The sequence below is a fragment of the Amblyomma mixtum genome, chromosome 1 (genome assembly GCF_055824585.1).
Source record: "Amblyomma mixtum isolate Tamu chromosome 1, ASM5582458v1, whole genome shotgun sequence".
In the NCBI taxonomy this organism is placed as follows: Eukaryota; Metazoa; Arthropoda; class Arachnida; order Ixodida; family Ixodidae; genus Amblyomma; species Amblyomma mixtum.
Genome location: NC_143012.1, coordinates 21300125 through 21323274, shown reverse-complemented (window position 1 = coordinate 21323274; position 23150 = coordinate 21300125). Strand labels below are relative to the sequence as shown.

At 45.8% G+C, this 23150-nt stretch overlaps 3 protein-coding genes across 3 annotated transcripts in view; 1 reads left to right on the top strand and 2 right to left on the bottom strand.

The window, feature by feature from the left end:
* The window catches only part of LOC149365684 (VWFA and cache domain-containing protein 1), a 70894-nt gene extending 61325 nt beyond the window's left edge, over positions 1-9569 (bottom strand). Inside the window, exons 1-2 of the mRNA XM_089545226.1 lie at positions 8942-9569; positions 4825-4887 (exon numbers count right to left, since the gene is read on the bottom strand). Of these exons, the coding sequence (XP_089401352.1) occupies positions 4825-4887; positions 8942-9316 (438 nt within the window). The 5' untranslated portion in view covers positions 9317-9569. The remainder of the gene's footprint in view (positions 1-4824; positions 4888-8941) is intronic.
* A 204-nt stretch (positions 9570-9773) lies between these two features.
* On the top strand, positions 9774-12580 carry LOC149365683 (adrenodoxin-like protein 1, mitochondrial). The gene is made up of 6 exons (XM_089545252.1): positions 9774-10011; positions 10108-10162; positions 10321-10427; positions 10669-10756; positions 10860-10912; positions 12307-12580. The coding sequence occupies exons 1-6, from the start codon at positions 9849-9851 to the stop codon at positions 12408-12410; spliced, it is 570 nt and encodes a 189-aa protein (XP_089401378.1). The 5' UTR covers positions 9774-9848; the 3' UTR covers positions 12411-12580.
* The window catches only part of LOC149365682 (exosome RNA helicase MTR4-like), a 32118-nt gene continuing 21150 nt past the window's right edge, over positions 12183-23150 (bottom strand). The window contains exons 18-26 of the mRNA XM_089545265.1: positions 22048-22176; positions 21669-21779; positions 21032-21124; positions 18691-18786; positions 18176-18339; positions 16875-17037; positions 15817-15983; positions 14444-14544; positions 12183-12554 (exon numbers count right to left, since the gene is read on the bottom strand). Of these exons, the coding sequence (XP_089401391.1) occupies positions 12502-12554; positions 14444-14544; positions 15817-15983; positions 16875-17037; positions 18176-18339; positions 18691-18786; positions 21032-21124; positions 21669-21779; positions 22048-22176 (1077 nt within the window). The 3' untranslated portion in view covers positions 12183-12501. The remainder of the gene's footprint in view (positions 12555-14443; positions 14545-15816; positions 15984-16874; positions 17038-18175; positions 18340-18690; positions 18787-21031; positions 21125-21668; positions 21780-22047; positions 22177-23150) is intronic.

The window sequence follows — 23150 nt, the reverse complement described above, 5'->3', positions numbered from 1 at the left end:
TGGTCGATCCCTCCCACCGTCTGCGGGGAATTAAAAAAAGAAAGGACGGGAGCCGGGACGTTTAATCCGATTTAAATTGGTGAAATCGGCCGCACAGGGCAATAATTCGAAGTGCTAAGAATGCTCGGAACGTGTAGATCGAGTTCCCGCGGCAAAAAAGACGAATTCAGATTCCTCTTCAGTGCACCTTCAAGCGACTCGAAGCTCGGGGCTCGAACCGCCCACAGTATGGCGAGCATGTGAATCGAAACGCTCTCCAGAGCACGAGGAGCGAGCAAGCTCGGCGAAGTAGTACAGTACTCACAAATCCCACGCGCACCTACATACCCGACGCTCGAGGGGCAGGTACTATACCGCACAAAACGGCCTCTTGTTTCTTCATTCGCAGAGTAGAGAGCTATGACCGCCTATGATAACGTCTCACGTAGCCATCTCCCCTGCCTACTACTCCGTCCACGATAGCATCGGCGTCTCCGCAACTCCCTGAACGGCCAGCGTTGTTTCAAACCAAAGGGAGCGATAAGCGAGAATGGGGATTTAAAGAAGAAACGGACATGCACACACAGACACACCGCGACAACGCACAAGAGGCGGATCCGCAATGCCAAGCATCCTGGACAGGAACAGCGGCGACGGAGTGTACGTGTGTACTACGTGCACAACGGTGAACTCCCTTATAAAAAAAAAAATCCGTAGGGGGAGTCGCACACAGCGACACGTTCAGACAGACGGGGGGGTCACGAAGTCCTACGCGCGGGAAGCGAGGGAGTCACGCGAACAAGAGCTCGCTTGTTTGCAGCAGCGCGCAGAAACACACTGCGCAGCGCGTTTCCCCTACTCGCCGATGAGCGGCGCTGCGCGCAGCGAGGGGGGGGGGGGGGGGGGGGGGGGGGGGGGGGGTGCGGTTCGAGGTTAAGAGAGGCACAAAGGGGCTCGCTTTCAGCGTCCAAAAATCGTCGCGTGCATTCCGAGTGGTACACGGTGCTGTGGGTGTGCGTGTTTCGCACGCCACGGCGCCTGCGCAGTACCGTCGTCGACGGAAACAAATGAAAAAAGAAAAAAACAGACGAGAGAGATGAATGGGGAGGACGGCGACGATTCACGAAACGTACGCACATGTCGACGACACCGTGCCTGCACGACAGACCCGCGAGCTTCAAGCGCACTACATAGTGAAGAGGAACAGAAATGGGGAAAGAATGTATACCACACGTCAGAAGCAGGAGATTCGAAAGGGCGCCTTGCGAAGAAGGTACGCGCCCGCTTCAAAGAGCAAGGCACTGCTCTATTATCATCATCATCAAGACATAGTTGACTCGCGTACGTGCTCTCGTATGAGGATTACACTGACCACAGCGTTCACGCATACAAGGAGCAGATACAGCGACTCTGCAAGCCGCTGGTTTCGCTTGTACACAGCAAGGCCACAGAGCCGCCATTCCACTCCGCCCTCTCCACCGTTCTTCCACTTCGTCATTTCCAGTAGAACGCGCCAGAAGGGAACACAAGAGAGAAGCCGGCGTTGCCAAGCGCGCAACTGGGGCCTTATATGATTCGTTTATTGGCCCCCAATATTTTGGATTTTAGCCAGTGGTCAGCACTGCGCTTTTGACATCCCCCCAAGTCCAGAGAATAACACTGTTATAGCTGGCTATCAACCTCGACATCAAAGGAGGCAGCTGCCAGTGATAAAGCAGCTAAATATAACAAGAGAAAAGAATCGGAAAGTGAAGCCACGAAATACAACCCCCCCCCCCCCCCACCCCCCCCCCCCCTCCCCAAGACCGGCTTAGTGACGACGGCGCCACTCGGCAAACACACTTCTTGCCGGGCGAAGGCAAACACGTCTTTCACTTTCGCCATCCGCGCTTTATCGCCGCCGTGCCGGCATTCACGATCCAGCCAGAAGAGAAAGCTGCCCCGAAGGTGTTGCGTTGACGTAAAAGAAGAACAAAAAAAAATGAAAACGAGACGAACAAAAGCGCCCACGGCCTTTGCCCTTTACGACAGCCAAAGCGTATCTCACACCTCTGGACTCACAAAAGAGGGGAAATACCAGCGGTTTCACCAGGTACACCTTCGGTCAAAAATCCTCAGGCCACGCGGCTTGCGTCAGAGCCGTAAAGTGCGACACTTAACGGAACCTAGGAGACCTAAAAAAAATATATACTGAAAGGCGATGACAGTGATTCTCTTCCCCACATGAAGTCTTTGAGCTTCAAAGGTGCCACAACAAACACCGTGGCCCGAAGACTCTTGAACGAGGCTGCAATTGAGAAGCGCTCAGAGGCGCTAATTCAACAAAATGCACAACGTGCGACAGAAGTGGAATACTGTCTATGACATACACACGCGAGTCGGTATGTGTGCTGGCGCGGTTCAGCTGTCCACCAAGAATGACACTGTTACTGCGCCCCTCTTTTTCACTAGTTCGTGTACCTGAGCAAGTAAATGTCCACAGAATCACCCGAAAAATTCATTCCAAACTGCAGGTGATCAAAGTCCGCACGGAATGAGACAAGCAAAGGCTCGCATGATATTGAAATCAACCAGAATTCTCTTTGCTCGACGTGAAACCTCAGACAGGAGGCAACGACTGGCTGAAGGCAGCGAAAAAAAATAAGGCAATCGGGCTTCGGAACTGACAGCAACGCCATTCAGAACCTCGGCCGCTCAAAATCCTGCCAAGGGAGGCGACCGTCTGGCAACATTCGCACTTTTTTTTTCTTGCGTTAGGCCTACTTTGCGTTCTCTCCTGCACTTCAAACGCGCAGCCGAACGTGTGTTTCGTCGAAACGGGGCCGCACGTCTCGTCGGGAGCTGGTCGCGATTGCCTCTCTCACTACTGAATGCCTTCTGAACTACGAACCTTTCACGAACTACGAACGCAGAGACAAGTGAGAGAGGAGACTGAATGAGAGTGCAGAAAGAACGCGGCATGAGGAATGAAAGAAAGGTGAAGAAAACAACGAGAGCAGGCGGAAAGAACCTAATCACGGTGTAAGAAGAAGGCGCGCGAACCAGCACACAGCTTCCGCTCAGAGACAAATTCCCGGCGTTCCTCAAGAAACCGACGGCCCTCTCGGAAAGGGTGCAGCAAAAAGGAGGAGGGGAAAAAAATAAGCTAGAAGTAACGAACCAAAACAGCCAGCCAAAACCAAGCCAAGCTAAGACGGAGAGCACTTCGAAAATGAAACCAAGAAAACGCAGCGGCCCCAAGAGAGAAAGGACCCCAAAGGGAGGGGGGGGGGGGGGGGGGGGCTCCAGGAAAGACTTCATCATCCACACACACCACAAGACAGAGGAAGCCGTTGTCAAGAGAAAGAGGGTGAAAGAAGGAGGGATATCACCGCCACTCAAGTCGCCGTTGGCACCACTCCTCTCCCAAAATTACGGGGTGCTCGCTCTTGCATTCCCCCCTCCCTCCCCCCCCCCCCCCCAACCATCGCCACGGCGCCACCACTCAAGAAGTTCGCGGGGGAAGGGGGCGCGACGGTCAGGAAGGGTGGGAGGGAGAGAGACCAAGACCGCCTCTTTCTCTGCCACGCGCGCACACACAGGCGGATATATATTTTCCCCAGCTGGTGCTCCACCACCACAGCAACACGCCGAACCCGAATAAAGGGGGGGGGGGGGGGGGGGGAGGCACCGGGAGCATAGCCCAGGGGACCTCACAGCCGAGACGAGGAGCTCATATGCGGCTGTGTGGTACGGCTGGGAACGGTGAAAATGCCGGGGCGAAAATGCCGCCTACACACACACACACGAACGAATGCAGCAAAGATGGCGATGCTGCTGAGTTCGGGCACTAGGGGGATCGCTGTGTAGCAGATGTCTCCTTTCGCGATACGTGTTCTCCAAAGCCTCTCGCGGTTTAACGAAACGCCGCTTATGACGAAACGTTCGTTCACCTGCAAAAAAAAACTGCATTTTCGACGAAAACGCAGTCTCTCCAGAAGAAAGTCACGCATTGTACAGCGCGCAGGAACTAGCTGATCTGGATTTACGCTGGAAACGGAGCAACAGCACGGAGTGCTACGGAGTAAATGAATGGATACAGCATGTATGCCGGGGAGGCCACAGCCCCAAAGCAAATTTCTCCACCAAGGACTGCATATACAGCCAAACAATAACAAAAAAAAAAAACTTGACACAGAACATAGAGCAAACTCAGAAAGACGTGCACCAGGTGCAATCAGGAATGATATCCAGGGAGTGAGGGACGTGGACAGTGCAGACCAAAGTCTATTCCACAGAGAATTAACAGGAATCCCTGCTTCAAAGGCAATGCTGAAACTACTTCCCCTCATACAGTCACATTCGACCCCATCTTTTATAGTTACCTGTTGTTATAATTTCCCCAACAAGCAGGCTTTCACCTTTCAACCCCATGGTGAGTGAGGGTAGGACCCAATTTGGAGAACATTTCCCTTTGTTATGTATGGATCTTGATGACCTCAATCAAGGGAATTAAATAGGTTATTATTATACAGTAAACTACAGTGACTATCACATTTCTTTCTTTCCCACAGTGGCCAAAAAGTGTATCAGCCACCACCCCCCCTCCTTTCATTTTAATAAGGCCCGCAGTTATCATCAACCAAGGGCGGCTTCACCATAAGCACTTGAAGCACGCCAACAGTCCCTGAAAGCTTAGGGGATGTTTTTTTTTGTTTTGTTTTTTAAAAATTCTTGGTGTTGATCGATTGGAAGCCAACAATGCAACTGTTATCAACCTGAAAGATAACTGATTAGAAAGTAGAAGAAAAAAAAAAACAACATGAAGACTACCACATGAAGGAAAAACAGGTTGCACATGCTTACCTCATCAAGCTGCTTGGCTGCATCAAAGTTGTCTGTGGTGAAGGGCAGCTCATCGTAGATTCCCTGCACGTGAAAAACGCACATGAGTATGGTCTATATCATGGTCATGCATCTGCTCACACTGCTTTCAATCATAATTCAGTGACCAAAGGAATCGACCATGTCATTGCCAGTTTTTAAATGATTCATGCTTTTCCCCAGGTCTGAAAAATAAGCATTCTTGCTTATAATTATGTCACACGAGCCAATGGAATAACAGGATTACACCTTGCACTGTTACCTGTGCCTCTACGAGAGAAATTAAATACAAGCATTAACATATGAACAAAACAAGTTAAGCTCTGTTAACTGCAAGTTTAATCCAAAACTGGAGCTCCAGTGACAGTTTATATAATCTTTGGTTTTGCAGTTATCCCTTGCACACTAAAAAGGTGAGCGAACAGTACTTTTTTACAACTGATTCGTATTCAAATCAACTATTTCTAGTAAAATTCATTGCTTGTCAAATATTCACACAAGACATATAATTGTGTTAATCAGAAAAGTGTGACATCTAATGCAGTTATAGCTATGCCTCCCAAAAGACTCAACACTGGTCCCCACCAGGGGGTACTCGACATGAAGTCTGTACAATAATTCTATGATCATAATGTCATACCAGTGCCTCCTATATTTTTTCACAGCCCTACACTTTCATCTTAGCCATAGGAGGCCAAGAAGCAATCTTTTAGTGCCTGGCAAAATGCCCTCAAAACTGTCGCACCTCCATGACTGATGGCCACACGGGGGCTCCACGTAACAGGGTTAATGCTTTTCGCGCACACATGCGCTTTTTCAAAGCACTTATCGGTGAGATGTTCACCGTGGCTGTTGTAATTCTTTTCCATGCTTGTGTTTGGTGTGTCCAGCTTGTTTGTAATTGTGTGTTAAGACATGATTGAGATGCTCTAAAACGACTTGTTGTTCAGTTCCTCTATAAAAAATCAAATGAAAAGAAAACCGCAGGGCTATTCTTTATGAACTGCTATCCGACACTGACTTGTGGGAAAAATGGCTAGCCTCTATTCGACGAAGTGCAGTTGGAACTTTCCCGAGACCACTCACGATGGTGGTGGATCATACGGCTCCAGCGCTATGTGCGTAGAACTATTGAAAGTGCAAATACTATCGTGATGAGATGCGCCGGCTAAAACCAATGAAGCTTATAGCTGTGTGCATTTTAAGGCCTCTTTCTGGCGAATTACGGATTCAGCATCACTGACAGAACGGACGCATATTGCTGCTTTGCCGAGAAGCCGGTTCGAGGAGGCAATAGACGCTCTGAAGGTAATATGACTGTCTTATGCATTCACTTGTTCTTAGACGCGGTACTTAAGTGTACCCTCCAATTTTTTTTTATCACCACCTTGAAAGATGCACTGAAGTAAAACAATTAGTAGGCTAAATGTCACGGCTTCCAAATGAAGACCAAAACTATGATGCATTTCAGTTGGACATGAAGCAAAAATTTTTGTTACTACCCTCATGCAGTTTATTAAATGGTCGTTCGGGTTTAAGAAGGGTGACAACTGATCAAAACATTACTTGAGATTATGGTGGAAATGGTTGTGGCTCATACTGCCATAATCAAGTGCTGCAACCGCGATTTATATATTTAATTTGGCAAAGAAAATCGCATAAAGCAAGCTGGAGCCACATTTTGCGGTGAAACCTCGGAATTATCAGTGTGTCTCACTATGTTCCCCTGTTTCAGTAACACATGGCGTACATGTTTTCAAGTGCAAGTCATTTTTTTGTTTTGAAAGTTTTTGTCGCATTTTATCAGGCTTTATGCTGTCTTCAATCTATATTTCAATGAAAAGCAATGCTTTCTTCACATCACTGATGAATAACTTTCAGCTGTTGTTAAGAGATGATGGCACAGCATTTTGGATTTCTACGTGGATAGTGAAAAACTTTTTATTATCAATGACGCTAGACTGGGGCATTCTAGCTATGTTCGACTAAAACTATCGTCAGTACAACAGACATCTCTATGCCGCAACATCTTTATGTGTGGAAATGCAAGCGGACGATAAAGCTGTGTAATTAAGCAAATACATAATTCGTAACTTTCGGCGCGACAGGGTGTTTCCACAACAATTTCCTTGGACTGGCCCTAATTTTGCTGAAACTTCTGAGTGATACACTTGGCTTTCGGCCACATGTGGCTTCACTGGATACTTTTTGGACTAGCGAATTAAAAGCAGGGATAGTTTCTTTTTGGAAAATAACTTCGGCATAACACTTCGACAATATCAATCAAACTCTGTGCTTTTAAGAACAGTGTTTATATAAGGTGAAACTTCTTCAAAGACGTTCAAAATAATATCACTATTTTGGCATTAAATGACATTAAACCTGGACACGAGGCACCAAGTGTGAAAATAATGGTTAATAAGAAATGTAACGATTAAGCACTGATGTCATTTGTTGAGCGCATATGGTGCACATTCAAATACGGTAAACGGCACATAATCTTCCATGGCTGCGTAGGTATGCAATTCCGTGTTCGTTTCGCTATACGAAATATATTCCTGAAGATCAGAGACGAGTATTTAATCAATTAACAGTGCCAGCAATGGTAGGTGAAGCATGGGATAGGATGTAGTTGAAAATGATGGGTCGTACAACCAGCAGAAGGTTTTCAGCGACGACAAAAAAAAAAAAAACATGTTGGCAACAGCTGAGAATGTAGCGGCCTTGCGTAAGGTCTCTTCCAAGTTGCCTCGCCGACATCCCACCTGCTCGAAAATCTTCCCTCCATTTCTGACCACAGTGCACAGTCTCTCAATGACGTCACACCACGTGACCCAGGCATCCGCCTCCCCCACCTCGTCTCCGGCAAAGCGAGGCAGGTTCCAACACGATCACGGTCGGCAAACACTCTTTTTTGTTCGCTCGATGGGAGGCTGGAGAGGATGCGGGCGATATCGGGGCTCCGCTCTCCCGATAAAGCGGCCGACTCGAACGCAGCGTCAGTGTGACAATCTCATCCGCGCACACACATTCGGTGCCAAGACTCGCTCCTTTAAAGGTCCTTCAGCGACATTGAGACCCTTTAACGGCCGGCGACTGCGTCGAGGAGATGAAAGTGAAAGCGCATTGCACTGACTGCACTCTTCCGTGGGAATGAAAGAAGAAAAAAAAAGAGGACTGAGCTAGCCGGTGAAAAGATAATATGTCGGTGAAACAAGCCAGGGCATATGTCCTACAGAACGCTTGCCGATAGATGTCCGAACGAACATTCCGATTAAATGTTGAGCGCACACAGACACAAACACCACCGTAAACAGCACGCTCGAACTCGGGGAGACGATCGAAAAGAAGAAATAATAAAATAAGATAGAAATTGTATATTAAGCGAATAACTGGAGGTGATCAGGCCGTTTTTCCGGATTCGGAGACTAGCCTTTGAAACGGGAGTCTGAGATGATCACATCAGTCACACGATAGTCGTAAGGGATCGTCCGAAAAATCGTTTCTCCCTGAGAAAAAAAGAAAAAAAGCATGTCCATCACAGAGCACCGGCACGTGAGCTGTAGCACAGGAAAGAAAGAAGCGTGAAAACGTGACCGCACGCGTCGAAGCGGCCTCGCCTATTTCCAATCAATAAGCAGCAGGCAGCAACTACGGTGCCAGAAGCGGCGAGGAAGCCCTCTTGTATCGAAAGAAAGCTCACAAACCGAAAAAGAAAACCGTGCCAGCTACGTGAGAAATGAGAGACACGGCAGGACTAAGCGCACAGCATCGAAAAGACACCCGCGCCGCAAGCAGTAATCGACTCCATTCAGGAAATTGCCTTCCGCAGTCGTTTGTCAGGCGCGCGAAATCCCGTCGCGAAATATCGCACGGCAACCAAAAGCCAGAGCTACCTCGACTCGCGCCCGTGGTTTCAGTAGCAAAAAACACCGTGGACACAGCTTCGGTCGTAAAAGAAAGATTCAAGCGTGCATTTGTGTACGGAAGTTGACAGCACGCAGTTTTCATTCTTGTTTTGTTTTCGTTTTGGCGTCGTTTCTAAACGAAATTTGGCACCCCTCTCGGGCGACGACACATGCGTCGCGCGGTCGCTCACCTGCATGGCAGTGACTCCAAGTTCTTCGTTGCTGATCTTTCGCAAGTGTGAACCCAGCGAGCGCGCTTCCACCTGCAGGTATATGCTGTCCGCGATCGCATCTTGTCGCTCAGCGGCCGCACTTTCGGCATCCGAGGCCGACGACGCAGATGCCTCTTTGGCGATCGGCGATGGGAGAAACAAGTTGCTCTTGAGAAACTCATGCACCTCCAATCGGTCCGCGAACTTGCTAATGTTCCCGAACAGTTTGATCGAGGGCTTCGCCTCACCGTGGCCCGCGCACAGCACGCAATCGGACACCACAGCGACGACGACGAGCAGGTGGAGCAGAGCGGTCCGCAGCAGGGCCAGAAATTCGGAAGAAGCTGCCGCCATGTTCCCTTTCGGGGGGTCAACAAACACCGCCGCCGCACTGCACAGCACACAGCGGTGCTTGCGAGGCCGGCTTCGCTGAGGCGACTTCGTCACGTAGCCGTCGTCCGGCGTAGCCGATTCATCGCGCCAGGTCGACCACCAACGACACCAACGCGGCGGCTGCACAGACGCGACCTGACCACCACAACACAAGATCACACGAGCCGCCCGACTGCCGCATGTCCGACACCTTGCGTCCGAGCGGCGTCTGCCATTAATGGGCGGCGAAGGCCTAGCGCTGCCAGGATTGGCCAAGAAATAAGTAACGTTTTTAAAAAAATAATAATGTTACAACACAATATTTACACTTATAAAATAACTTTATAATTTATACATTAAAATAAATATTTATTACTACAAGGAATGTTTTTACCAACAATTATTTGCTGCTCTTCTTTAAATCAATATGGCGGCGCCCACAAGATCGAAACATGAAGGCGAAACGGAGAGGATGAGCTGATGGTAATCCGAGATGTGACAAGGTCGGTCATAAATGAGGGGCAGAATGATATCCCTGGCTAAAAAAAACGCGACGCTTCTCACCTGCAGTATTCTTAAACATGTGGGTATACCTGTCAGTGTTTCGCTTTCGCATCCAGGGCACTTAGTAGTCTCGGCTGGCGTACGGGCGCAAAGGTCGTTATACACGGGAAACAGTAAGCAAAAAAGTTCCTTACATGTCTGCAAAACTTTTTCCTGTGTGCCACGGATTTTTTCTGATTATTTTTGCATGCATCAATTTGAATTTGCAGGGCAGTGCTGCGAAGAGCGGTACGAGTGGAAGGATCCCGTATCTGAAGATGAAGTGTGAGTGTCATTGTGGTTACGTTAAGCTAGGTGCCAGATTTTTCTCCACTGCGGGGCTAGACCCACTTGTGCGTATGTGCTACGTTTACGAGGGTACACTAACAACTGGATAACTAGTCACTTCACGAGTGTACTTACCATATGGTTCTACGTTGCAGCGTCAACGTTACCTTCGTTAAAAAAGATGGATCGAAGGTGCCGGTGCGTGGAAAAGTTGGCGACAATCTGCTCTATCTGGCACATCGACATGGCATCGAGATGGAAGGTATTACACTGTTCATCGTTTTCTGTCAATCGTGAACACAATTGTATAGGCTCAGCTTTTCATTTTATTCAGTGGCCAAGTTCTCTCAGACTGGAAGCTACCGTTGCCTATTTCGTGTTCGCATTCGCATTGCATGTAGCTAACACGCCTGAAATTGCAAGACTATAGTTTCGTTATAAAAGATAAAAGGTGTTTTAGTTTCTTGCTACCTTGAGTAATGGGAACATCATCTTTCCCACAGGTGCCTGCGAAGCTTCCCTGGCCTGCACAACCTGTCACGTTTATGTGAAGGAGGATTACTACGACAAGCTGCCAGAGCCCGACGAAAAGTAATCTTCTTTTGGTCTGTGCTGTGGAGTTTTTAAAAGCAAAGCTACAGTAGCACGAAATGAACAGTAGCACGAAATGAACTGCTGTCATTTTCATCTGTAGAGAGGATGACCTCCTGGACCTGGCACCATTCCTGAAAGAAAACTCCAGGCTTGGTGAGAAACTGCTACTGGTTTTACTGTTTCATCTTTGGTTTAGCCATATAGCCCTACATTCTGCTGCGGAATCTACAGCGTCAGCCTCAAGACCTTAATTACTGAATTTCATATTAATGAAATTACCATGGCATGTGGCAAAGTGGAGAGGAAAATCCCACCTCCAAGTTAGGGGGAGAAGCCAAGTGTGCGAGGGAATAGAAAGGATGGGAGGCAATAATAGCCAGATCAGATTTCGTCGATTCCCATGAGCACGGTTAGGCTTTCTGTTACAGCTAATGTAATTCCATGGCGAAATGGAAAAAAAAAGCTACAACAGCTTTCACTGATTAATGTGCTAAGCCAGTGAGCTGAGCTGTACAATTTTTTTAATTGCGCAGACAGTTGCATGTCACAGTTAAGACAATAGACAGCAATACGACAGGAAGATGTTCAAAGCGATGAAAGAGTGCTTGAAATACTTGTGGAGCATTGGTGCAATGCGGGCGTGTTGATACCTTCAGTGAAGAGCAGCTTTAAGAGTGGTGAAGAACCAGGGTGGACAGCGGTTTCTTACCTTTTTGTTTTTTTGCCATAATTTTTTCTGACAATTTTTTTTTTCCCGCACATCGCATGCATGGGCCACACCCTGAAAATTGGCCTTCGAATCTAGAAAAAAAAAATGCGGCCCTTACACATGAGTATACGGTGTCAGAGTGAAGGCATGGTAGTGCTATCTGTTACCAAGGGGTCCAAATGTAAGAAAAGCCTTTGTGGCTGTCACTTCCTCAGTAGAGACTGGTGCTGTTCTCTCTTCACATAAATAGCACTGTGCTCTGCATTCTGTTAAGAATAGTGTACTTGTTTCCTTCACCAAACTAAGATTTCGAGTGTGGGATGTCATCACGATATTCACATAAGTTGGCATTAGTTTCATAGTAACCTAGGTCAGGCTGCCTTTGTGACATTAAAAAACAAAATCTTCAGCTTCTCAGTCGCTGTTGCAAGGTTTCATGCTTTATACTTTTCTAACCTAATTGATTAACTGTCAAGTTGTGCACAGTGCCTGCTGAATCGCCATTCTGCCATATTTTCTTGGCTTGGTTTCTACCATTTGGCTGTAGGTAGTATATATTACTCTCACATTAAAAAAAAAAAAAAACAATGTACACCTAAGTATGAAGAACTGAACTGAAAAAAAAATATTTTAAATTTCCACAGTGCTACCTGCGACCACTGTGGTTGCAAGACATAACCAAGCCATCACTGTGTTCAGTACAACAACACTGAATGCCAAGAGGAATTGCTTTACTCTGCAAAGCAGTTGTCCATATTGATGTATGCAGGTGTTTATTCGCTGTACTGTGTAAAAGCAGCTGTTGTCCATGTTGACGCACGCAGGTGTTTATTTACAGGCTGCCAGATTCTGCTGACCAAGGACTTGGAAGGCCTAGTGGTGACGCTTCCAATGGCGACTCGCAACTTCTATGTTGATGGTCATGTACCTCAGCCGCATTAAGTATGACCGTGTATAACGCAGCCATTTTACTGTACAGAGCTGATCGTCAATAATTTTTGTAGGTAATTTTTTTCTTGCGGATGCGTTATTTCTACAAATACAAGCTGGCAGCAAACACGATGTCCCTCTTGATGAGCTTGACAGCTGAAATAAAAAACACAGATGCGTTATTTCTACAGATGAATACTGTCGACAGGGTTGCCAGGTCCTAATCTCAAAAAATAGCCACGAAAATGATAAAAGTAGCCAAAAAGTAGCCAATCTACAGCCACGGTCTCAAAAGTAGCCAGAATTGGCGCCAAGACACCACAAACGTCACCAGAGGCAGGAAATTTACAGTTTAATGACAGAGGGCAACCTATGGGGCAACAGTGCTTGTAAATAACTTGGAAAAGGTATTTATGACATGACTTGAAAAGTGACCAGAACAAATCATTTTCTCTTCGGTAGAGCAAATTATGTTCTTTTGACGCAGTCATAGATATTAATGCGTGAGCATTAGAAGGGACATGCCGCGATTTCGTGATGGGTAAACAAATTGAAGCCCTATGGAAGCCCTTGTGAGTCGTACGTGAAGGCGTACGTGGAACTCTAGGAGTGAAGCCCTGCTTGACGTGTAAAACCGAGCTTCGAACCGAAACCGAAGTGAAAACCGAAGTGCCTGCACAACTAATTCGCATCTGGCCTAACCCCGCTAAATTGTTCCCCATTTATCGACAACAAGGCAGGTACAACAGGATAATGGTGTTCATAAATAGCACTGCAAAAGTAGCCAAAAAGTAGCCAAGTAGCCAAGCTCAAATTTTTGTCGCCAAGAGCTCTCAAAAGTAGCCAATTTGGCGGACAGTAGCCAAACCTGGCAACCCTGACTGTCGACCACATACATTCAAGAACGCTTTTGTTGAATACCATGCATACTCGTGTAAGGGCCCCAGCCGGTATTCAGAAAAAGAGAATTGCATGAGCTAAAAGAATAGCTTCATGTGGACATAATTTTGCCTGTGTGGTACAATCCACTGAGAACTAATAGACAATAACTGCTGATCTCTGAACTGATCTCGCTACCTGTTTTAATTTATGCGGTTAATTCCCGCCGGTTGTCGGGCATGCGTCAATGCATTCAATGCGTCAATTTATTCGTTCAATGCATTATGTATTTGAAGGGTTTGTTATGGCTGCTCTAATTCATCATTGAAATGTGTGCTGCAGCATAAAAGGGGGATGCATGATCGGGGCTGCAATCGGAAAATTGTTACCAAAAAATTGGTCGCATGCAGGAGCCACACCCCGCCAAAACCTTGAAAAACAAAGGCCCTTACTTGAGTATATACAGTAATTATTAAAGCAATCGCTGTTTTTCGCAGAATGTGATATGAAATGGCAGAACAATGCTCAATTCTGCCAGTTCTTTATTGCTTATTTACTTAGTATGCATGCAATGGATCAATGTTACACAGTACTAAAACTTGTAATTGCCAAACACAAAAATTTTTCCATATGGCATAGACAGAAACTGAGTATAAATTGAACGTTAACTAGACTACCATCTTTTTACATATACTAGGTGCCCACAAAAGTTTTCGGAAGAAGAAAATTACAACGAAGCTTAACTGCTGGGTAGCTTAAGCATACAGTCACGAACTGAATGGTGTGCGTTGCACTTTCTCGCACAATATGCCCAATGCACCATTAAATGCCAGACTCTGCTTCTTGTCAGGAAGGAAATTTACATTTTTTGTGATTTTCGTGTTCCAAAAACTTTTGTGGGCACCTGTACATGTCAAATAGATTCTTGATATAAAATGGTGTCTTAGCTGACCACCCTCATCGGTTTGTGAACCTTACTATCTCTATATTACTAAATGCACACAAGTGTTCTACATTTCAAGACATTTATGGAACCGCCTTTTCAACGTTCAAACGACTTTTCACACCTGCCTTCCTGTGTTTTCTACACAAATTTCAGCAATGTAGCAAGGTTAGCATACAAATTAGCAGTGATTAGCTATAGGAGCCACGTGTCAGCAACTCACCTTCTGAGAATTTGTTTTCCAGTTCAGAGTTCCCTATGCATTTTGCAGCCTGGACTATTTGCCTCAGAAGCTCCTCTAACCTTCTCATGCACCTGATTATACTTCCTGGAAAAAAAGAAAAGCACAAAGAAGAAAATTAGTACCTTGAGAATAACTACACTTTCGTCATTAGCATAAGTATGAATCTGACGTCAATTTCAAAAACACGTCTATGTTTTTTTAGACCTTTGCTAGATGTGCTTTCTGCCTGTCGTCATGTTGGTTACTTGAATATAGTGGGCATGCTGTGGCTAAGCACTAAGCAAGCGGAGCAAAAGATCCGCACGCATTCACAACAGTTCAAAGAGCACGTGTATTCTGAACTTTCTGCGTAAAAAATGCAAAAGGCTATTTGAACTGGCAATTTCATTTCCATACACTCACTAAGACAGTCATCTGAACTGATCCTTAATCTGTCCTGACAAACCTGGTAAAGGTAGAATGAGAGATTCAAGAGAACTAGAAGATTATCCCACCAAAATCACAACAAAAATAGAGTGTTTGTTGTGTTGTGTTGGGTTTAATGGCGCATAAGCGACTAAGGCTATCATGCGCCAAGCTCAGGGTATATAGGATGTTATACAAAAGTCCAAATGAACGGAGGTGTAAAGGGCCTAAAAAGTTAATTCGTGCAACCTAGTAAAAAATATAACACAAAATTTTAAAAGAGACTTATGGTGAATGCTTTAAAAAGGGTTGGCAACCTCAGCAGCCATCCTTGGCTGTGCAAGGATCTTGAGGTCCCCAACCGATAGAACAAAAACAGAGAATACTGCAGCTTCACTGCACAACTATGGTTTAGACAGCACAGGCAGCAACTTGCCTTTAGAAACTGAACACATATAGTGGCAGCACTGCCTGCGAACGGTTCTTGACAACAGGCAAGATTTCCCACCTTTTGGCTTGCTACCGAGAACTCTTGCAATCACTTCAACACGCCCAAGATAAGCCAAGCCTTTAGAGGAGCCTTCTTTTGAATCAATCCTCAACTCACAAGAACTTTCGACTGAACTAGACTCAAGTCTCTATGCTGTCAGGGGTTTGCCCCTTCTTACACCACCTGCCAATGCCTGAAGTCCATGTGGCCTGCGTACTGACAGGGTCTGAAGATCAAGTGCCTGAAGGTCATGTGCCTGAAGGTCATGTGCCTGAAGGTCATGTGCCTGAAGGTAATGTGGCCTGACAGGATGCTCACACATGAGCACCTTGTCACCAATGCTGCACGTGCATGCATGCACTGGTAGGGAACACCTTTCGACACAGGTCGAAAGCAGCACGTGCCAGTTACCGCCTCCTAAGACAAAGAGAAGTGTTCACTCTGACGGCCACTCCACTTGCCTTCAAAGACGTCGGTCATGCGGCAGACCTGTGCAAAGGAGGCCCCTTTGCTCCAGGCGTAGACGACGTCCATGAGGTGCGGCTTGAACGAACTCACGTAGGTGTCCTCGTCTATGCACAGCTTGGCGTCCTTGGTCACCCGTGCCACCCTCCGTGCTATATCCTGCAACACCCCAAAACCGACGGCAGCAGCATCAGCCCAAGTCCACTAAGTACTGTGGCACACACAGCTAGTAAAGGAATCAACACACAGCAATCCAAAACAATCAAAGTGTGCGCAGTTGTAGTAAAGGAGGCAGCGAATAGCAAGGCAAATTAAATTTCTCAAGGTTCATGATGTCAAAGTAATTCATTGTAAACTAAAGCCGCCAAAAAAACACACACACACACACACACAAAAGAACGGCAAGGTTCATGATGTCAAAGTAATTCATTGTAAACTAAAGGTGCCAAAAAACCACACACACACAAGACAAGAGAACGGGACAGAACGGGTGCTCTGTCCCGTTCTCTTGTCGTGTGTGTGTGTGTGTGGTTTTTTGGCGCCTTTAGTTTACAATGAATTACCAACTAGCCCAGCAAGAAGTTATCTTAATGATGTCAAAGAAAAGCTTTAAGATGGTGTGGTGAGTCTGGTGAGCGATCACCCGCAGCTTGCTGCTGTACAAAGAAACAAGCCTTTGCAGGTTCACATCTTTGAGGACGCAAGCCTTTGTACATCATTCATAGTCATCGCCGCCAAAGCTAGCTGGGTGGCTAAACTGCAGGGCAAAGGCCTCTCTCTCACTGACCTCCTACTGTGTCTGTCCTATGCCAGCCATGGCCAGCCAGTAACTGAACTCCATCATCAGATCACTCCACTAATTAAGACCGTGATTATGTTTTTTTCCCCCTCTTCTCAATATCCACTCTGTCACTCCAACAAGCGGCTGGCTATCTGTTCAACGCATCCTGCACCCAGGACATGTTCACCACGGTTCTTTGCTTCCCCTGTAACTCAATCTAACCTAGAAGACTTTGTGCGCCTGAACATGAAGGGCACCAACACACACACCTGCATCTGCCGCAGGGGGCCTGACAGTTCCTCTGTGAGATTGGGCATCTCGTTCGACTTCTCCTGGAAGACGAGACAGCTCAGCAGGGCTGTGGCCTGGTGCACATTGAGCTCGTTGAACGTGTTGTTGAAGATCATCTCGGTAACAAGGAGCTCGTCGGCACTGCAAGGCGAAGGGAAGAAAAGTTGGGGAGCGAGCACCTTGGAGCATAAGCAAAGCAATGAACACAACCCCTAAGACATGATTTGCGTACATACACACTTGTAAGTACAGTATAGCTGCACATTATATTTGGAATGAACTTTTTTTGTTGGCCAGTGAGGGGTGCGAGTTTTGGGGTCAACTTGTACGTGGCAATATACAGTATACAGTCAAGTCCACTTATAACAATACTGGTTATAACAATATATCGGATATAACAATGGTCGATCATGGCACCATCAGCTTTGCCATGTGTTCTATGCTAAAATAAACTGCTTATAGCAATGCTGTCAAGGCACATTATTGGTTATAACAATTAAATCTGGTAAATGAGTGTCAACCATTACAGAAAAAGAAAAGAAATACTACAACCACACCAGCAAAACCATGCTTACAACACAAAAGCGTACATGTGTGGGGCCAACCAATGGACTAAGCTGGCGCAGCAACGCCACGAAAGCAAAAGAGGCAGGCGTCATCGCGTCAGGAGAGCTGCTGCATTGCTGCATTGGCTACGCACGCCATGCGTACCCCTAATCAGTCAGTGCAGCGCGCATGCATGCAGCCAGCGCGGTTTTTCTCTTGTCAGCTGTCACCGCACCCTTAGTTCTGCATGCTTCTTGAATTTCCCGTAAGAATCACTTCCGGAAAGCTAGCCTGATTCCTGTGACGTGGAGGTGCACGAAGCTCCCACTGGTGGTGTAGTGATGGCGGTGCTTTGGTCATCAGTGAACATTGTTCCAGTTTCCTGAAGTTCAAATTAACGAGCTTTTACAGGCATTAGAACAATCAAACCCCTCTGGGTCCTTCCTGTCAATACATGCTCTGAAGTTTGTCATCTTTTATTTTTTTTCAGCACAACCCTGTTATAACAATTATTGGTTATAACAATGGTATTTCCATGGCACTTGAATATTGTTATAAGTGGGCTTGACTGTACATGGTGCGTTAAGACCTTTGTAGAGTTTTTTTAGGATGTGTTCACCTCCCCTCCCCAGTTTTGAAGCCCTAATTTTAGAAAAAAGCAAGACAGAGACATGAAAATTAAATCTGCACAGGCTGCAGGAAACGCTCAACCCTACCGAACGTGCAAACCCACCTGCTGACTTCACAGGCAACCTTGCCCTTGATCTCCATGACGTCGGCGGCCGTGGAGTAGCCAAGCCGCCGAAGGACTCTCTTGCGGCACTTCAGCTCATCCATCTGTAGCAGTGCCTTGGCCTTCTTCAGTTCGTTCTTTACGTCCCTAATCTCCTGTGCCACCTGTGAGTTCAGCAGTCCAGAATACACATCCACAATGAGCTCAAGAAACAACAAAACTTCATCTTTGTTCCACATTTCAAGCATCGAAAGTCAAAGGCCTAGTTCAAGACATAGTGAATTCGTAACAGCTCGAAACAGTTACACAAACACAGAGAACAGCTACCAACAACATGTGGAACACAGAATCTATTAACCAGTTTAGAAAGCATCCAACTGCAAATGCTTGATCATTTTAAACAGTCTCTTTAAACGCAATTTTCAAATTCATGCGACAACAACACAGCATAATAAACAAGTTCGGCTGCTATCAGCCTAGAAGATGCATGCTCAAAAGTATCTTCATCACATCACCTTCATCTTCTTCTCGTATTCTTCATACAGCTTCGGAAGATCGGGTCTTGAATGCAGTGGATGGGAATACATCCGATTCTCGAAGGCCTCGATTTTCTAAAAAGGACCCAAGAATGAAAAGTCAGGCAAACATGGCAGATAATCTAAGGCATGCAATACGAATTCACTTCATTTTTTCTCTAAAAAAAATTTGCAAAACCGTGAACGGTACATTCATTATGCAAGGTAATATATGCTAGAAAAATTATATCTTCTTAACTAAAATAACTGGGTGCATTCATTTCAAGAGTAAACTGGAACTCTGGATCTTTACCCTCTCCTCTCAATGTTGAAGCACTATGATAAATCTTTACAGGCAATTCTGTCCACCTGTCCACCTGTCCACAAGGGCTTTTGCGCCCTTAGCGTGAAAACATGGCGGCGTCCTTCCAAGCGAGACCCGCCCGCTTCAGCCAATTCAGCAGTCCTTGCGATTCCGGTCGGAATGTTTACCGGCAACTACTGGTGTTGTTGCTTTTTGCTATGACTTACCTTGCTTCGACGATAAAGTTTAAGCTGCAATTCAGCCTAGTTTTTTAGATACACTCTCGATTCTGGAGCGCGCAAGCCTAATGGGACCTCCAGCTACACTGCTACCGTCTGCAACTGCCCGAAACGCAGCCGAAACCTAGCACAGCCGTCCGGAACGAAAGGAAAATAGATTTGGAGCTTTTTCGCGGTGTTTTATAGACTTAAATGAAGTAAAGCGAGTTTATATTAAATTTGCAAATGTTTTTTTGAACATTAGACGTCATGTGATGGCAAATATTCTTGCTATAAAAGATACGAAATTACTGCTGCTAGTGAATCAGCAGTGGTAAATTGTCGCTTCTCGGAGTGAATGAATGCACCGCAGACGAAAGTGCCGGCGGCTTTTTCCGTTTCTTCGAGCAACTGTAAGCACTTTTGTAGGCCCCGCCCATATGCGACATGTCGCAAAAGGCGACACCGGCAGAATACCACCCCTGTTCCACTCCAAATATTGCCTCAGCTGTCTCACTACTGCCTCAAGACAAGTTAACTTTCCACATTTTCTTTTCGTCAATGACAATAGTAGACAAAGCTTTGATACGAAAGTACAGCAGGTCATGCCTTTTTATCCTCTATGCACAGACTGTGTGCTCTCTGTGTGCCGAGTACCAAAAATCATGTAAACTTAGTGTGACAAATATGGATGTCTCCCTGCTCTTGGGACAAGGGCAACATCATTGCACAGTGGACTTCAAGCTCCAATGAATCCACACACATATTTCCATCCTCATATAAAGGTCTGTCTATGCCAGAGGTGGCAAGCACTGCTATCAATGGTGCATGATCAGTGAGGTCCACTGATTGAGAATCACTGACAGCATGGACACTTCTCATAACATCAACTGAAAAAGCTTCTGCCTAGAAAGGTTCGGTTTTATGGTTTTATGGGGTGTAACGTATCAAAGCAACTCATGCTATGAAGGATGCCATAGTGAAGGGCTCCAGAAATTTCGACCATTCGGAGGTCTTTAACATGCACTGACACTGCACAGTACATGGGCATGTAAATCAAATTTCTCCAGAATTCATGCAAATGTACCCTTTGCTTTAAGGGGGGACATGGGTCTTAGAGCATTTTTTTTTTATTTACAGACCAAATGCAATGAAACTGCACAGACTTATTCAGTTTCTCCTTCTGATTTCAAATATGCAATTTGTTTAGTTCTAGACCAATTAGTTCCTGAGATATTAATATATATCATGCCATTGTCTGCTGAAGCAATAGAAAAGAAATGGGCCACCAGAAATTTAATTTTAATGTGTGGGTAGATACTACAATGTGTGAGGAATGCAACGCTGGAAGCAGTTTTCAGTTTTTTGTCCATGTGGACAAATGGGCTTAATAGTTAGTTCTCAAGTGAGTTGACCAGACATACAGTGCCAGAAAACATGACACACATGAAACTAACTACTAAGCCCATTTGTCCACACGGACAAAAAACTGAAAACTGCTTCCAGCGTTGCATTCCTCACACATTGTAGTATCTACCCACACATTAAAATTAAATTTCTGGTGGCCCATTTCCTTTCTATTGTTTCAGCAGACAATGGCATGATATATATAATATCTAAGGAACTAATTGGCCTAGAAATAAACAAATTGCATATTTGAAATCAGAAGGAGAAACTGAATAAGTCTGTGCAGTTTCATTGCATTTGGTCTGTAAATAAAAAAAATTTTCTAAGACCCATGTCCCCCCTTAGTACCTTAGAAAGGTATATATCTACATTTGCAGACCCCCACTCTTAACACACTGGCAGCATTGCTCACCTTGACAACTTCCCTCATGTTGACGTCTTTGATGTTGAGGTCTTCAAAGGGGTCGACTAACGGTACTCCCTTAGGAAACCTCTCTTCCACTTCCTGCAACAAATTCAATAAGCGAAACAATCAGTTCAATGAAGTGCGCCATGAACGCTCTGATCTCTTGCCACAAGATCGTAAAGAGCTCTTCACTGCACTCTCAAACGGGCAATTACTCCAAACTAAACCCCATCCTGTATAAGGATGCCTTGTTCACAGTATAAAAGAAAGGGCGAAATAAAAGCACTGCAGAATCCCGCATCTAATCAAAGGTTTCTTTCTTTTCCATATTTTAGCATGCCAAATTTCTGCCTCGTATTATATACGGATCCAAAGAATTTTCAGCCCAAATTCACAGTTCTGGTCTCGTTACTGCTAAGCACTATCGCCATCAGGCTTCCAGCGTGAGGAGGCGCGGTCTAAAGGTGACGCCAGTCGACTGTTTCAATGCTTTCGATTTCGACGCCATTTCATCACAATGACCTTGCCATGATCACTCCTGTTCATACCCTGCCATACTACAACTCAAGGTAAGAACGCAGTTCAGTGAGGAAAAGCACAACTCCCTCCACTACCCCAGTCAAACTTCAATCTGAGAACGTACCCTAACTGACTTGAGAACGGCGGCTCTGTTGTCCGAAGACTTGAGGTCCTGGTTGTAGAAGAGGCGAACCGTGCTCATCTTGCTGATGTTGTCAATGGGCACAGGAATTACCTGGGATATCAGTGAAAGGAGTAAGAAAAAAATAGTCAGCGTATGCAACTAAAATGTTTGCATAACTACAGAAGTTATTACAAGCACACTTTTAACAATGTAACAAAGCTCTGAATGTAACAAATGCTCTGAAGTGTGTCGACAATGCTAGGCTTCACTAAAATCAATGTATCCAGAACACAAGCGGAGTTTATGCATAAAACTATGTTTTGTCTCGCAGCTTCCACAGTTCAGATGAGACAAAGTGTAATGGAGAGTGCAGACAAACCTGCATTTCCCCTTTCTCCCCTGGCTTGGGTGGCGTAATCTTGGATGTGAGCTTGGTCTGCGCACTCTCCTTGGAGACATTGAGAAGTACCTCAACGATCACCATGGGCTCCTTCAGGCCAGACTCTCCCTAAGCAAATGCACATGAGAACACCAAACGATAATTCACTTTTATATCTTCACATATATCACCACTCAGTGTGTCAGCAATGAGCACCAGCAGCCATTTAGCTTTACCAATTTCATCGATCCTGGCCGTGGCAGTCGCATTTTGATGGAGGCAAATTGCCAGAGGCCCGTGGCTGTGCCATGTCGGTGCACGCTAAAGAACCCCAGGCGGTCGAAATTATCCGAAGCCCTCCACTACGGCATTCCTCATAGCCTTGAGTTGCTTTGGGACATCAAACCCCATAAACCAAACCAAATGTAACAAAAAACGAAGTACTAAACAGAAAGGCTATGTCATGCGTAATTGAACAAAATGATAACGCAACCTCCGCGACTCACAAATTCATGCTTATGACTCGAGGAGGTTGTGAGACCGTTTAGGTCGAAAAGCGAAAGTTGCCATGATGGCTGCATGTACACAGCCCGATTTTTGCAGCCTTCCTACCCCAAGTCACAAACTGCCAAACCAATAAGCGTGCTTTTTGGCGATAACCTGTTTCAATAACACACCGACGCCGACTCCACGCATGGTTACAATCTCCCCTTGAAGCGTTTTAGCTTGGTATTAATTAACCGCAGACGGACGGCATTTTTACATCACTACACTGTGGCACACTGCGTACATTGACCGCTAGGGTTGCAACTAATTGCATGGAACATAATGCAAAAGGCAAGACACGCAGAAAACGTCAGAGAAAGCTTAAATTCAGTCGTTTTACACACATCGCAGTTACGTGCTCGACTACACGGTTTCATATTTGGAATGCTCCTGGATATTCTGCGATGCGTCTGATTTACTGTACACCATCACTGCTCGCATCATCCATCACTCAACAGCAAAAGCGAACACAGCAAGCTACTGAAGCCTATGAGATTAGTGGCTACAAGCAATCATAGGGTTTCTCAATAAAGAAAGCTCCTTCTCCCCCTGTTTAC

Bases quoted from the DNA above. Each gene is read 5' to 3' on its own strand.
- LOC149365683 (XM_089545252.1), top strand. From the start codon at position 9,849: ATGAGGGGCAGAATGATATCCCTGGCTAAAAAAAACGCGACGCTTCTC. The intron at 10,428-10,668 runs GTATTACACTGT...TCTTTCCCACAG, and splicing joins ACATGGCATCGAGATGGAAG to GTGCCTGCGAAGCTTCCCTG. The intron at 10,913-12,306 runs GTGAGAAACTGC...GTTTATTTACAG, and splicing joins GAAAGAAAACTCCAGGCTTG to GCTGCCAGATTCTGCTGACC.